Source organism: Symsagittifera roscoffensis, chromosome 6 (genome assembly GCF_963678635.1).
Source record: "Symsagittifera roscoffensis chromosome 6, txSymRosc1.1, whole genome shotgun sequence".
In the NCBI taxonomy this organism is placed as follows: Eukaryota; Metazoa; Xenacoelomorpha; order Acoela; family Convolutidae; genus Symsagittifera; species Symsagittifera roscoffensis.
The window spans coordinates 25,551,245-25,567,850 of NC_087067.1; the positions used below are offsets into that span (position 1 = coordinate 25,551,245).

Sequence of the window (16,606 nt, forward strand, 5' to 3'; positions counted from 1 at the left end):
CGGAATCCGCAACATTGCTCTTTTTCTATGATCTTCTTTGCTGTTTTGGATTCTGCGGACTAATAGTTAAAACACTGTATTACTCAAAATTGCTCTAAAAACGGGCAACGTTGCGGAATCCGAAACAAAATTTGAGGAATCCAGAACACTTTGAACAAATAATAATATATGTCTTTAGTAAACTTAAGCTTTCCTCGATTCCGCAACTGTAAGTGGAATCCGCAAATTGTAAACGGAATCAGCAAATTCTGAGCCGGTTTCCCAAAGTGTAAGCGCAACCCGTTATAAATTTGCGGAATCCACTTACTTTTCCGGAATCCGCTTACATTGGCGGAACCTGGAACAACTATCTACATTCGCTCGTTGCGGAATCAACAACAAAACTAAAATGCCGACAAAATTTACGTTAAAATATTTGTGCGCGGAGTCCACGGAACTTTTGTAGATTGAGTCCAATTACATTTTGGAACATATTTAAAGACTTGTCTCAGGAATCCAGGAACATACAGACACAAAAATGTGCGCCTATCCAGTTCACAGCTCGGCCATTGTAATGAATTTCAAATATTAACTTGAATTCAAAAAGATATTAGTTTTTTTTAGGTTTTACAAAATATTGCACCAAAAAGATCTCATCCTTCAACTATAAATTTAATTCACCTGCGCATAAATAAACATCAAAAATATGTAGGAAGATGATCTATAAAGGTGAAAAAAGTGAAACTGACCACTTGGCGAGGTTACAATCGAAACTACATGGTGTAAATTGACTTACGAGTTTACATTTGGATTCCAAAGTGTAACTCCACTGGAAATCTTTCAAAACACTTTCAAAGAAATGTAATAAAAAAGTTAGCAATTTTCAGAATGGATTTTTAAAATAAGAAAACTTTGAGCAAACAACTGATGCTGCATACTTGACCTTTCCTCCCACTAGTCCACTTCTTTTAAGAAATTTTAGCGTTAAAAATTTAACTCCACAATGTGCAAAAAACTCTCGAAATTTTCCCTATACGCTGGTCCTCGAAGTTAGCTGTCCCAAACTATCTGCATTTATATGTTTTGAAACAGACAGTATCTAACACATCAAAAACTTTCGTACCAGAAAGTCTGCAGATGAAATGTCGAACAAAAGTGATGGTACTCTGCATCAAAGTAAAGCCTATCAGTGAGAAATTTCAATCCATTTTTTTTCATATATCAACTTGCGTTGAGTGAAAAATTATGATTAATTAGATTTGACACAAAAACCATGGAAATGTTTTACTGTTTCCTTTGGTTTCTCATCAATACAAGTTAATAGTTGAAATGCACTCAATTCTACATTCTACTTTGAGCTCACCTCTTGCAAGATAAGCGCAATTAACAAAACAAAAACAATTTCTGATGCCCAGCGTGGAGTAAAAACCTTACGAGGTCCTTGCACCATTTTGTTTTCCCTATACCATTCAACCAGTTACAAGACGTGTGAAAATGCAACTGAAGCAAACAAATACATTTGCACATTTGGGCCTTTTTTTTCCTAAAATTTTCCTTCTAATTGGAATAATTAGCGTTTGAAAACTTCTGGTTACTTGGACAATTAAAAATTTTAATTTACAATTGTATCCCACCTATACTGAAAACTTTATCAAATGTCATCAAAAATTACTATGAACCGTGATTTTCTAGTGCACTTGCAATTTTGTCATCAATTTTACGTCATAGGTAAAAATATATCAGCAATCTTGGAGGTAGATTTTTCTGCGTATAAGCTAGAAATATGCCTCAAGCATAAAAAGCTGTGAAATAAAACTGTAAAATAAAACAGCACAAAATGTGCATTGTTTGGGAAAATCCAAAAGGATTTGACACAATTTTGAACAAAATTAGACGCTCAAAGGGTTGTAAGTTCTGTTCTGGCTCCTAAGTTATAACTCAAAACCACCTGATCAATAAATTTGTAGAATGATGATCTAAAAAAATGAACAACAATAAACTGCCCAGTTGGCGTCCTTTCAATAGAAGCTACATAATAACTTACGAGTTGACTTCTCGATTAAAAGGGTAATTAAATAGGAAACTTGCAAAATAATTACAAAGGATTGTGAAACATGAAAGATTCTTACAGAAGTTTGCGTTTTTGAAGTTCAGTTTGGAATGTAATCCTTGCGCTGACTTGCACGGATGTTACCTAATTTTGCGTTCCTTTGAACGTGAAAATTTGAAGTAAGGAAGCATAGTGGCAAAGAACTGAGTCAACATATTTGGATCTTTTGCTCCCAATATTCCACTTTTTCTTACGGAAAAAATAGCGTTTAAAACTCAGCACTATAAAAACCTTTTATAGAAAAAAGTTTTCACTAAAAAAGCCTTAAAATTAGCTGTAACGTACTATTGGAACTCATCTGTATTGAAGTAGTCAGCGCCTAAAACATCGGAAAAAGTTTTTGTGTTAGAAAACCTGATGATGAAATTTTGATTGTTAATATAAGGCTGATCACTAAATTTTATAGTGTACTTTGAATTCACATCTTGCAAGATACCTGCAAACCAAAAACAAGTTTTTTTTTCCTCATGCGCAGTTGAGAATGGAAACCTTGCAAGGTCCCTCAAAGCATTTAGAACTTTTACTCAAGATGTGTATAAATTGCATCTCAAGCAAACTCAAGATGTGTTAAAATTGCATCTCAAGTAAATAACTAATTTTGCATATTTAAACTATTCCTCAATAGTCAACGCTAGTTGGAGCAACTAGTGGTTGTATATTTCTGGTTCCTTAGACAATTAATGTTTTTGAAAGATACTTTTAACCTACCCTTACTGAAAACTTTATCAAATGTCATCAAAATTTTTCTAAAAAGTGTTGATGTTTCTACGCACTTGCTCTTTGTTTACCAACTTGATTTTTGTCCCGGTAAAGTATTTTTCAGCAATTTTTGTAATAATTTTGCCAGTATCTGCTAGAAAATTGATTAGGGCATATTACAGAAATGTAGTGAACTACTACAGCGGGAAAAAACTGCACAAAAATTGAAAAAAATCAGAAGGTGAAATTGTTCATTAATTTTGGGCAAATCTAGGAAAAAAATTTTTAAAATAACTATTCAAAAAATAGCTTTCAAAAATGGCACTCAAAATAAAATGGTTCTCGAGTTTGATTTTTCAAACTATTGGTATTGAATTGTATTTTAAAAACTCAAATGTCATCTTGGGAGCTCGGTTTTCATGCACACGTACAACATCGCTTTTCAGCTTTTGCTTTGAAGAAATTAATCAAGAACTCACATTAACAGTTGCTAAATTAAATATCTTCTAAAGCCATAGAAAAAAGACTTTACAAGCAAAAAACATCAAAAAATTGGAAAAAATACATATTCGGAAGAAGGCGAAATTTCCCATTTTCTTTGCGAAAACCTACCAAGAAAAAGTAGTTTGAAATGGCTACTCAAATGCAAATGGAAATTTCAATATTTGGGAGCTAAAGATATTAAAATAAACAGTGCTTACAGTTTCTTTATGTTTTTAGTGCCAGAATGTCTGCAGTCGAGTACTTGAACAAAAATGAGGGGTCTATGCATCAAAAACAAAACCATCGGTAAACAATTTTTTTACATTTGTTTCAAATATCAAGTCCAATGAAAAATCAAAACCATTCAAAATTTTTTTTTTCAGCTACCAACTGAAACTGCATAATTTGCACATTTTCGTTCATCCAACCATAATTGGAAAAATTAGCCGTTGTAAACTTCTATCAATTTGAACAACAAAACCTATTTTGAATACAAATTTATATCAATTTCATGAAAAGTTTTATCTTTAACGCTTACGTGCATTTTTGTTATCAAGTTTTGCCTTGAGAAAATACTTGTCTGCAATCTCTGATGTGAAATTATTATCGGTATCTGCTAGGGACTCAGTGTCTACAAAAGTATAAAAAGCATATTGAACACACTCAACACAGCACAAAAAGAATTCATCAAAATTAAGACTATCGGTAAAATTTTTAGTCCATTTGTTTCAAATATCAATTCAGTGAAAATCTAATTCTTTCAGAATTAAGAAACTCATTGAAAATTATCTTTGTTTAAAGAAGAATGAGCCGCTGTATGTTTCTGGTAACTTGGAAAAACCCACCTTCTTTGAAAACTTTCTATCAAATTTCATGAAAAATTCTGTAAAAGTTTTAACTTTATGAAAAACTTGAAAAATTTCTATGTATCAATTTTTGGTCTTGGGTATACCTTTTTCAGCAATTTTTAACGTGAGAGTTTCCTGAGAGTATTTGGTAGAGACTTAGTAACCACAAAAGTTTTTAAAATCCACTGAAAAATCAAACCCAGCACAAAATTGATAAAAAACCATCTTCGGAGGAAAGTAAAGTTCACATTTTTGCTGTGAAAGTCTCTAGCACAACTTTTGCTTAATGGTTTCTCAAAAGCAAATGGTACTAAGAAAAGTTTTCGGGGATGGCTGTTGCAGACCATTGGAGTTGGTTGGAATTATTGGAAAAGTGTCCACAATTTCAGTTTGTTTCAGAGGCAGAATGCCTGCAACGGAGTACTTGAACAAAAATGAGGGCTCTATGCGGCGAAATCAAGGCTATCGGTAAAAAGTTTCAGCTCATTTGTTTCAAATATAAACTTGACCATAGTGAAAAGTCAAATTTGAACAACTGAGGTTGCAACTGAGGTCAAATCGATCAGCTGAGGTTGCATGTTTCAATCTTTTACCACCTAAATTTATCAAATTTTGAATCTAATCCACCAATTTGATAAATTTCATCAAATATCATTAAAAAAGTTTCTCAAACTTTTGTCTTTACGGCACAAATGTATTCTATTGTCTGCCGTAAATCACTTTTCAGAAAAATTCCACGTAATTTTTTGCTCAGTATGCAAAATATCTGTTAGAGAATTGCTGAAATTACAAAAGAACAGTAAACTATAAAACGAGAAGAATATGTATTGTTTTTTTTAGCAAGTCTGAGAAAACTCAGCAAAAAGGGGAATCCTAAAAGAGTGGTTTTCAAAAGAAAAAGACACTCTGGTTGGATGTCATAAATTATAGGTCTTCCAATACACTAAAAAACAGTTGCGAATCTTTCAATTTGTTTCAGTGCCAGTGTGAATGAACTCGAATACTTGAATGGAAACGAAGACTCTGTGCATCAAAATCAAGACTATTGGTAAGGTTTTTCAGTCCGTTTGATTCAAATATCAACTCACTAAAAAGTCAAATTATTTCCGATTTGATGAAAATCATTGCAAATCCTATTTTTAGGAAACAATTTAAAAAACATAGTTGGTCATTTTTCTTAATATTCAACTATATTTGGAACACTTAGCATTTTAAATTTTCTTGTAACTCGAAGAAACTCAATTTTTTCGAAAGTTTTTGATCAAATTTCACGACATTTTTTTAAAAGTATTAAGTTTTTGTCTTGGGTAAACTTTTTTCAGCAAATTTCAACATGCAATTTTCTGGAGGGCCGGCAAGAGTCTTGAAAATTTAAAAAAAAGAAAACCATGGAAAAAGCAAACACAGCACAAAATTGATTAAAAAAATATATCTTCAGAGGCAAGTAAAATTTCTTAATTTTATCTGTTCAACTCTCCAGCAAAAAAAAATTGCTGAATGGGTACTCAAAAAAAAGAAATTAATTAAAATATAGCTTTCGCAGATGATTATTGCAGACAACTGGAATTGAATTTAGAAATTATAGAAAAGTTGTCCACAATTCTTTTTTGTAAGTGCCAGAATATCTGGAATGGATTATTTGAATATAAATGTGGGTTCTATGCAGCCATTGCAAGACTATCGGTAAAAAAAATTTCCGTTCATTTGTTTCAAATAAAAACTTGATTCTAGTGAAAAATCAAATTTGAACCACTGAGGTTGCAATTGAAGTCAAATCAATCAGCTGAGGTTGCATTTTTCAGTTTTTTCACCAGCTAATTTTATCAAATTTGAATCTAATCCACCAATTTGTTAAATTTTATTGAATTTCATTTAAAAAATTTTCTCAAAGTTTTGTCTTTAGTGCACAAATGTGTTCTATTCTCTGGCATAAATCATTTTTCAGAATTACTTGATGTAATATTTTGCTAAGTAACTGTTAGAGAATTGCTGAAAACATAAAAAAGCAGTAAACTATGAAACGAGAAGGATATGTGTTGCTTTTGTTGAGCAAATCTAAGAAAATTCAGCAAAAAGGGGGCACCCAAAGACACTCTGGTTGGATGTCACAATTTATAGGCTTTCATATGCACTATAAAAACAGTGTCGAAACTCTCAATTTGTTTCAGTGCCAGAGTGAATGAACTCCAATACTTGAATGGAAACGAAGATACTCTGCATCAAAATCAAGACTATTGGTTAGGTTTTTCAGTCCGTTTGAAGCAAATATCAACTCACTAAAAAATAAATTATTTCGTATTTGGTAAAAAATCTTTGCAAATCAAAGTTTATGTGGGAAACAACTTATAATTCCTAGTTGGTTATTTTTCCCAGTATTTAACCTTTTTTAGGACATATATCTTTTCAAAATTTCTTGTAGCTCGTACAAACTCACCTCTTTTGGAAGTTATTGATCAAATTTCGCGACATTTTTTGTAAGTTTCAATTTTAAAGCAAACGTGCAAAATCTCTATCAAGTTTTTGTCTTGGGGAAACCTTTTTCAGCAATTTTTCAGGAGGATCGGCTAGAAACTTGAAAATTAAGAAAAAATGAGAAAACTACTGAAAATCAAACAACAAACACAGCACAAAATTGAAAAAAAAATACTTCTTCGGTGGATTGAAAAAATTCTTATTTTCCGTTGTGCATCTCTCCAGCAAACCTATTGCTGAATGGGTACTCAAAAAAATGAAAACAATTAAAATTTAGCTTACGCAGATGGTTATTGCAGACAGCTGGAATTGAAATTATAGAAAAAATTGTCCACAATTTCATTTTTGTAAGTGCCGGAATATCTGGAATAGATTATTTGAATGAAAATGTGGGTTCTATGCAGGCATTGCAAGAATATGAGTAAAAAAATTCAGTTCTTTCGTTTCAAACAAAAACTTGATTCTAGTGAAAAATCAAATTTGAACAACTGAGGTTGCAACTGAGTTCAAATCAATCAGCTGAGGTTACATTTTTCAAATTTTTACCAGCTAATTTTATCAAATTTTGAATCTAATCCACCAATTTATTAAATTTCATCGCATTTCACTCAGAAAAATTTCTCAAAGTTTTGTCTTTAGTGCACAAATGTATTCTTTTTTCTGGCATAAATAACTTTTCAGAAATACTCGATGTAATAATTTGCTAAGTATCTGTTAGGGAATTGCTGAAAACATAAAAAAAGCTGTAAACTATAAAAGGAGAAATATATATAATGCTTTTTTGGGTAAATCTAAGAAAATTCTGCAAAAAGGGACTCCTAATGGAGTGGTTTTCAAAAGAAAAAGACACTTTGCTTGGATGTCACAATTTATAGGCCTTCCAACGCACTACAAAAACAGTGTCGAAACTCTCAATTTGTTTCAGTGCCAGAATGAATGAACTCCAATACTTGAATGGAAACGAAGACACTGTGCATCAAAATCAAGACTATTGGTTAGGTTTTTCAGTCCGTTTGATTCAAATATTAACTCACTAAAAAAGAAATTATTTCTTATTTGATAAAAATCATTGCTAATCAAAATTTATGTCGGAAACAACTTATAATTCATAGTTAGTAATTTTTCCCAGTATTAAGTTTGTTTAGAACATTAAACTTACTTAAATTTCTTGTAACTCGTGTAAACTCACCTTTTTTGGAAGTTTTTTAAATCAATTTTGCAACATATTTTTTTAAAGTTTCAATTTTAAAGCAAACGTGCAAAATTTCTATCAAATTTTTGTCTTGGGCAAACTTTTTTCAGCATATTTTCAGGAGGATCGGCTAGAGTCTTCAAAATTAAGAAAAAATAGGAAAACTACTGAAAACAAAAACAAACACAGCACACAATTGAAAAAAATACGTCTTCGGTGGAATGAAAAAATCCCTATTTTTCGCTGTGCATCTCTCCAGCAAACAAATTGCTTAATGGGTGCTTAAAAAACATTTTTATTTAAAAATAGTTTTCGGAGTTGGTTATTGCTGACAACTGGAATGGAAATTATAAAAATAGAAAAATTGTCCACAATTTCATTTTTGTAATGCCAGAATATCTGGAATAGACTATTTGAATAAAAATGTGGGCTCTATGCAGCCATTGCAAGACTATCGGTAAAAAAAAATTTCAGTTCATTTGTTTCAAATAAAAACTTGATTCTAGTGAAAAATCAAATTTGAACAACTGAGGTTGCAACAGAGGTCAAATCAATCAGCTGAGGTTGCATTTTTCAATTTTTTTTACCAGCTAATTTTATCAAACTTTGAATGTAATTCACCAATTTGTTAATTTCTCAAAGTTTTGTCTTTAGTGCACAAATGTATTCTATTTTCTGGCATAAATCACTTTTCAGAAATACTCGATGTAATATTTTGCTAAGTATCTGTTAGTAATTGCTGAAAACATAAAAAAGCAGTAAGCTATAAAACGAGAAAGATATGTGTTGTTTTTTTTTGAGCAAATCTAAGAAAATTCAACGAAATGGGTACTCCCAAAGAAGTAATTTTCAAAAAAAGACACTTTTTTTGGATCTCATAAATTATAGGCCTTCCAATGCACTAAAAAACAGTGTCGAAACTCTCAATTTGTTTCAGTGACAGAGTGAATGACCTCCAATACTTGAATGCAAACGAAAACCCTGTGCAACAAAATCAAGACTATCGGTACGGATTTTTAGTCCATTTGTTTCAAATATCAATTCAATAGAAATAGAAATTCAATAAATTTCGGATTTCATAAAAATAATTTCAAATCAGCTTTTTTTTGAGCAATTTGAAATTTCATAGTTGTTTTTTTTTCTCGAAATTCAACTTTATTAAGAACACTCAGTAGTTGTTAATTTCTGGTAATTTTAAACCTCCTTCTTTGAAATTCAAGTTTTTTATCAAGTTTTTTGGCAAACGTGCAAATTTTCTATCAAGTTTTCGTTTTGGGGGAATTTTTTCAGAATCATTTACTGTGAGATTTTCCTGAGTATCTGCTAGAAACATAGTAACTATTAAAACTATAAAAACCAATGAAAAAAATAAACGCAGCACAAAATTGATAAACAAAACATCTTCGGAGGAAAGTAAAAATTCTCATTTTTCGCTGTGCAAATCTGTAGCAAAAAAACTACAGGAACTGAAACTCTTAGGAATTCTACTCAAAAGCATATGGAACAAAATAAAAAATAGTTTTTGGGTATGGTTACGGCGGCCAATTAGAATTGAAGTTGTTTTAAAATTGTCCACAATTTTAATTGCTTTAGTACCAGACTGTCTTCAGTGGTTTACTTGAATGAGTTTCAGCCCACTTGTTTCAAATAAAAATTGGAATCTATTGAAAAATCAATTTTGTTTGAATTAACTACAACCTATAAAACTTAATAAATGCATCTACATCAAACAGCTGAGGTTGCTTTTAATTGAATATTCGTTTTACTATAACCGAGGTTGCTTTTGCAAAATTTCTCCCAAAGTTCTTGCGAATATTTGTCAAACTATAAATCTAATCCTACTATCTTGAAAATTTTATCCATTTTCATTGAAAGCTTTCTCAAATTTTTGTCTAAAGGGCAAAAACACAATCTGTTGTCTTGGGTAAAACATATTTCAGAAACATCCGATGAAATATATTGATAAGTCTCTGCTAGAGATTCGCTGAAAAGAAGAAAAAGCAGTGAAATATAACATCAGAAGGCTTCTTTTGAGCATATCTAAGAAACTTTTGGAAAATGGGTAATCCTAAGTAAGTGGTTTTGACAACAAAAGGAACTCGGGTAGGACATCAAGTGTTATAGGCCTTCCATTGCAATAAAAAAACAGTGCTTAAATTTTCTTTTTATTGCCAAAATGACTGATTTCGATTATTTGAATGAAAACGAAGTTTCTGTGCATCAAAATTAAGACTATCGGTTAGGATTTTTAGTCCATTTGATTCAAATATCAACTGAGTAGAAAGTGAAATTGTTTCGGATTTGATAAAACTCATTGCAAATCAGCAATTTTTAATCAAGCAACTGAAAGTGCATGGTTGGTTCTTTTTTCTCAAATTTCAACTATATTTAGAACACGTAGCCGTTATAAGTTTCTGGTAACTTAAACCAAGCCGCCTACTCAGAAAATTTAATTGAAAAAAATCCAATTTCAATGCAAACGTGCAAAATCTCTATCAAGTTTTCGTCCCGGAGAAAAGTTTTCAGCAATCTCTAATGTAAGATTTTCTGCTAGCGACTTAGTAACTAAAACAACTAGGAAAGCAGCAAGTTCAAGACTATCGGCAAGGAGTATCCGTGCATTTTTTTCAAATATTAACTTGAATCCAGTGAAAAGTCAAACTTTTTTGAATTTGACAAAAACTATTAAAAATAATAAGTACATCTCAATCAAACAACTGAGGTTGCTTTTTGCACCTTCTCTTCCTAAATTGCTGAAAAAAGATTTGCGAAAAACATTATCAAAGCGGTGAATTACAACCGCAGATGGTTATGTTTTGCTTTTTTTGAGCAAATATGTGTAGATTCTAAAAAAAATAGGCAATCCTAACGCAGTGGTTTTTTTTTAAAAAACTGACAATCGTGTTGAATGTCAAAAACAAATGGCCTTCCATTGTATTGAAACGAACAGTGTCAAAAATTTAATTATGATTTAGTGCCAGAAAGACTGATGTCCAATACTTGAATGAAAACGAAAACCAAGACTGTCGCTTAAAAATTTTTCTAAATATTAATTTAATTTCCATGAAAAAAATAGCTAATAGTTTAACTTGAAAACATTGAAATAATTAGACCGATACAAAATTGAATCATTATTAAAAGATGCTAAATGATTAAAAAATGCAATCAGCTATAATTATGCCTTTTTTCTGCAAGAGCTCGACAAAAACTTAATTCCAAAATCACTAGTAGAACAATATTCGGCTCGCTAAGATATTTTTTGATTTTTTACTGTGATAATCTTCCAGTCCGTTTCTTTTTTTGCTGCAAAAGGTGCAACTTCAATGCGGCAAGAAAATTGTTTTAAAAAAATTTAAAAAAACTGGGACGATCAGAGAATAGTGTTGACAGGAATTTCTCGACAGTGTGTTTCAACGCCCCAGGATTCACTAACCAAACTCTCCATTTTTAAAACAATTGTGTGCTTTACTCTAAAAATAGTTGTAAATGAAAACTCGCGGCAAAAAAAGCGGAAGTTTTGTATATTTGAAAAAAAAACTAAAATCAAATCCCACAAAAAAATCTATCAATTGAAAGCACGTTTGAGAAGTTATGAAAAACAGCCGTAAACTATTGCTCTTAGCTGAAAAGCAATACACAAAATTTTACAATTTCAGCGTCAAAAAGTTCAATAGGTTTAAGATGACCCTTGCTTCATTAATCATATTCCAAAATTTTCAAAAATTATAATGCTTACAGCTTACTTAAGATGGAATCAAGGACGTGCCTTTGTTCTAAATATCGATTTAAAAAACTGCAGTCCAAATATCCAGTGTTTGCCAAAATAACCTTTGTTTTTTGATTTTATCGCAGAGATAATCTCCCTGCCGGTCCTATTACGCTGCGTATGCACTCCTTGCAGAGTACTCTAAGTGCGGCCAGAGAAATGTATCATTGAGTCATCTAATAAAAACAAAGTTATCAGCAAGAAATATAAGGCCAGGAAATTCCTACAGTAGAAATCATTACGCAAGGGATCACGCTGTTTCACTCCGCACAACAATTCAAACTGTCCGTTTTAAAAAATCTGTGTTTATTTAAAAGTGACAGTTTGTTATTAAAAACTGGCTGAATCAAATCTCACAAAAAAATATAATGTGAAAGAACGTTTGAAAAAACTATGGAAAAAAAGCCGTAAATTATTGCGTTCAGCTGAAAGACAACTTTTCTTAATAATCTTTTGTTTTTTTTGTGGAAACAACTGAATAACTTTTACTGAATAAAAATTGCGTATTTTTTTAAATATCTAATATCTAATCAGATCTAGTAGTCCTAATATCTAATCAGATTTCAGAAAACTCAGTTTTAGAAACTTTTTTATAGGAAAGGATCTTAAGCTATTTGCAAAATATTTAAACCCAGAAAAGAAGCAGAAAGTTTTGAGAACACACACAACTGATGTGCTTGATTTTTTAGAACAAAAAAACCTGTTGGTGCTTTTGATTTTTGACTTTTTCTTGTATCCGCGTCCCTTTTTTCTTGTATCTCCTTATGTCTTTGTCCACCCAGCTGTCTTTTTCAAAAACCAATGCGAGGATAAAAGACTGTAAATCTTGCATCTTTTAAAAAACTTTTAGAAGCGACATGCTTTCGAATTAATTTAAGTCAACTTTGTAAGATTTTAGCGCTTTCGAGAAAAAAAAACGATTACTGTTTTTGCTCTCTGATTTACCCTGTTGAAAAACTCCTGGTTCCATAATATTTTTCAATCACTTGGTTCTTATTCGACAAATTGGTCCTAAAATTTTCTGGTAGCATTGAAAGAGCAGATTTGATTGATATGAGTGTTGAACTTTTTTAAAAGCTGAAAAAAACCAGACGGAATTGTAGCTGACGCCCTGTAGAACAAAACTATAAGCTTTGCAGATAAATTTTTATCGTAACAAGGAGTATTGCCAAAATTTTTTTAGTTAGGTCACTACCGCAGATACACACTGTATGCGAAGGCAGTCGAGAAGTTATAAGGATATCAAATGTGAACAAAAATGGTAACAGGAAAAATTTTAGCTTTCGATTAAAACACACTTTCTGCCGCAAATATAGTGACAAAACAGCCGGATATAAAAAAAATTGTGATATTAAACAAATTTTTCAAAATTAAAAACTCAAAGTAATTGAAAAACTCAAGAACTGTTAATTAAAAAAAACCAATATCCGAAATAATTTTGAAAAATTGTTTTAGGATGACTAAGAATGACTAATTTGAAACAAACTAAGCTAAAAACCGTTTGATAGTATTAATTTTGAATCAATTGCTTTTGATCTCGAAGATGAAAAAATATATAAAATTGTTTTTTTTTTCATGGAAATGGACTTTAACACAAAGGTTATTCCGGCTAATTCAACCCGATTATAATTTAGTAGAAACCGCAAGGATGCGGAATCACAGTGAAATTGGGCGACAAGCAAACTAGACACTCGTAAAATATCTGAAATTAATTTATACGTCTTTGTGAAATATAAGAATTAAGCCCAATAAGAATTAAGCCCAAAAAATTTTTGCTTAATATGAAGTTTCACAAAAACAAAAACGGTATCTTATCACAGATCCCATCAAAAACTAATATTACAAAAATTTTATAAGACATTTAATTGAAAAAGTATAGTATGTTTTTGAAATCCACTACTGTGACACTAATAACCTTAATTGCGATTGTACAACCAGTGCTTGCTCAAGCTGAAGTTAATTTAGGTCTGTAAACAATTGTCACAAAATTTGCACGCAAGTTTTGATCTAAATTTAGTTTCTTTCGGATCGTCTAGTTTGTTTATTGTTCAAGTTGTTTGCCCACAAACTCCTGCTTTCAAAATCTGTGTTATTTTCATTCAAAAAAAATAAAGACTTATAAAAATTGTGCATTTTTTGGCGTTATAAAAACCAACCGAAGTTTAATCCAGCTACCATGTAAACTAGCCAAAAATGCGTAATTATAATTTATTAGTCATGTAATTGCCCTGTAACAGTTACACAAGTTATGCCCATTTCATCGATTGATTTCAATGAATGATTCGCTCCTAACTTAAAATTTGGGTGCTAAACGGATTAGGAACGAGTAGCTTTGATAAAAAATTGAAATTGGCCTTCAAGTGCAGAAAATTGAGAGCCAGAAAGATGCACCTTTACTTAAGTATAATGGATAATAATCGATTATAATAATTTTCCGAGACAAAAATAATCCACTAAAGTGGATTAAGGATGTTAAACTAAGACTACGAAATCTAACATATTGCTATTATAATCAATTGTTTTTGAAAAACTAAAATCCATTATAATTCATTAAGATTATATATTTCAGTATAAGATTATATTTAGTTCATTAAGATTATATTTCAGTAATTTTGGGGCAATAGAGATTTTCGCGTCAAAATAACTCATTATAATTGATGAATTTTCAAATATAAAAATCTATTTGAATCCATTATAATTGATTATATTCGATTTTCTTTTTAGTTCTAAAATCAATAAGTTCTAAACAAAAAATTCAATTTCAAATGTCAAAGTGTTTGTGCTGAAAAAACAAAAGCAAAAAAGTTCCGTTCAATCCCCTACCACCTTCATCCATCAGGGGAAGAGGTGGGGATTTGGGCGATTGGCGATTGTGGTAAAAAAATGAACTGAAAAAAGGTTAAACGGCCATAAATTGAAAAAGTTGAGAAAGTATAAAATATAAGAAAAAAAATATATATAAAGTTAGAAAACCTAATATGTAGCAGCCGAACTAAATATTGAATGAAAAAATTTCATGTAAGTTTGTAAAATTTTTCGATAATATCTCAAAAAATCAATTACACTTAGTTATAATTGATTCGATAATTTTGTAATTTTATAGATATCAATTACGAAATGATTATGTAATCGATTATAATTCATGGGTTTGATGCGCAGTTCATACAGAGAGCAAGCCCTAGAAAAAAACAATAGACTCGACGTATATCGAGCAATTTAACCAAAAAGGGGTTAAAAAAACGCAATGCGAATCAAGAATAGCAAAAAAACCATCTACTCTAAAGGTACGGAAAGGATACGCATCACAGATCTGTTTTGTACAAAGCTCGATTTTTAGCCTCACATCAATTAGAAGACTGACTAAGGTGGCTTTTACGTAAGTTCGTATATGGAAACATTATCAAACAGAAAAAGGAAAATTCCTTGTACATTTGAAGTACTTATGCCCTCAAATTTTACCCATAAACATCACAATTTGAATGTGGCGCTAAATTGCAGATGAATTAGCTCAATAAATTAGCTAAAAAAGGCAATAGCTCAAAAACTATTAACTCAAAAAACGAAATAGCGTTAAAAATCTTGCGTCGAAGACTGTGTAAAAAAGGATTACTAAGCAGAGAGTAATTGCACTGTTAAATACTTTAAGTGGCTACAGGATGAAACGTGTGAGGCTGTAAACATGTTTTGATCAAAATATTGCTCCTATAATACAATTTATTGTTTCAGCGAGGTTAACCAAATCTGGATCATGACTGACGACAACCGAGTCTGGATCAATGACTACAGAGAAAATGAGAGAAACTGAGTAAGAAAATGAGAGAAATTACGGCGAAAAACGCTTTAATCACAACTGTTACTTGCACTATTTTGAACTCAAATTTAACAAAAATGATGCTTTTTGTGTAAATTTGTTTATCAGAAAATGATTAACCTCACAGAAAAATCAAACTGAAAACAATCCAACAAAGCCAAAATTAACTCGAATCAAAAATTTTGTAACTTTTGTCTGATGCATCTATAAAAATTTTGCATTTTGTATGTTTAAAAAGTTCAAAAGAAACCCCATCTACATAATCACGATTTCCTTCCTTTCTTTGCAGTTAAATAAGGTAAAAAAAACTATGTTTTGAAAGGAAAGACAATCAGCCCTGCAGTGTCACAAAAGTAATGAAAAATTGATGTGGAAGCAATTTATATAGTAAATTGCATCAAGGAGCGAAAAATCGTAGTGCAAAAACTTAGGAACAAGTATGATTTCACAAGCTCCTCGAAATGGCTTCTATCAAGTGTTTGTCGGTTACAATCTAATTAATGGATTAGGCTAAATTATAAACCACAATTTGTCTTGGTACTGCCCGTTATAACTTAAGTTTTGGCTCCTTGCCTTCATGTGGGGTTGGAAAATGGCCTTCGGAATTAAGGTTGGGTACTATTTATCTTGATCGAGAAACCGGAAGTAATGGTCCAGAGGTTCTGAGGTTTGATTCTCTTGTCACTCTCAGCTTATACTACAACATCATAAAATTTGATTTCGTTCACACCGCAAGGTTAATGAGTTCTAATATGACAGTTTCAACATTCGAGCGCTATTATCACTCGGGCAGGGGAATTCCAGAGTCTGGGTTCTTGCATGCCCCGGTGAAACCGTTTCTACTATCAGTCCTGTGAGTTTTAAGAACTAACCTTCTAATATTCTTAGTTAACCTTGTGGGGGTACGCTTTCGGTTTTCTCTACTTACTAGATGCTACTTATTCTTACGACGCTTGAAAGAACTTTAGTCTGTCTTTAATTTGTCTTCTTTAGATGTTTCTTTTTCTTTTACTTAAGCTATAATCAGAAAAGATATCAATTCTGCAGGCTTCCCACCTCAGTTTTCACTCTTCTAAATAATGCTAAAAACACTTCTAAGTTAAAGGCTGAATGGCCAACTGGTTGTTTCCCTTCGCAAAGAATTTGCTGACAGGTAAGCCTAACGCAAAAGATTAGCTCTGAAGATGATCATATTTCTCATTCCGTTTTTCTTATCTCGAGCACACCCGTTGCATTGCTTGTTGAC

At 31.5% G+C, this 16,606-nt stretch overlaps 1 protein-coding gene across 1 annotated transcript in view; it reads left to right on the forward strand.

Annotated features, from left to right (window-relative positions):
• The window catches only part of LOC134848663 (uncharacterized), a 105,985-nt gene extending 90,431 nt beyond the window's left edge, over positions 1–15,554 (forward strand). The window contains exons 48-54 of the mRNA XM_063866181.1: positions 3,509–3,577; positions 4,519–4,587; positions 5,099–5,167; positions 6,288–6,356; positions 7,517–7,585; positions 8,721–8,789; positions 15,276–15,554. Of these exons, the coding sequence (XP_063722251.1) occupies positions 3,509–3,577; positions 4,519–4,587; positions 5,099–5,167; positions 6,288–6,356; positions 7,517–7,585; positions 8,721–8,789; positions 15,276–15,354 (493 nt within the window). The 3' untranslated portion in view covers positions 15,355–15,554. The remainder of the gene's footprint in view (positions 1–3,508; positions 3,578–4,518; positions 4,588–5,098; positions 5,168–6,287; positions 6,357–7,516; positions 7,586–8,720; positions 8,790–15,275) is intronic.
• Positions 15,555–16,606: the final 1,052 nt, after the last annotated feature.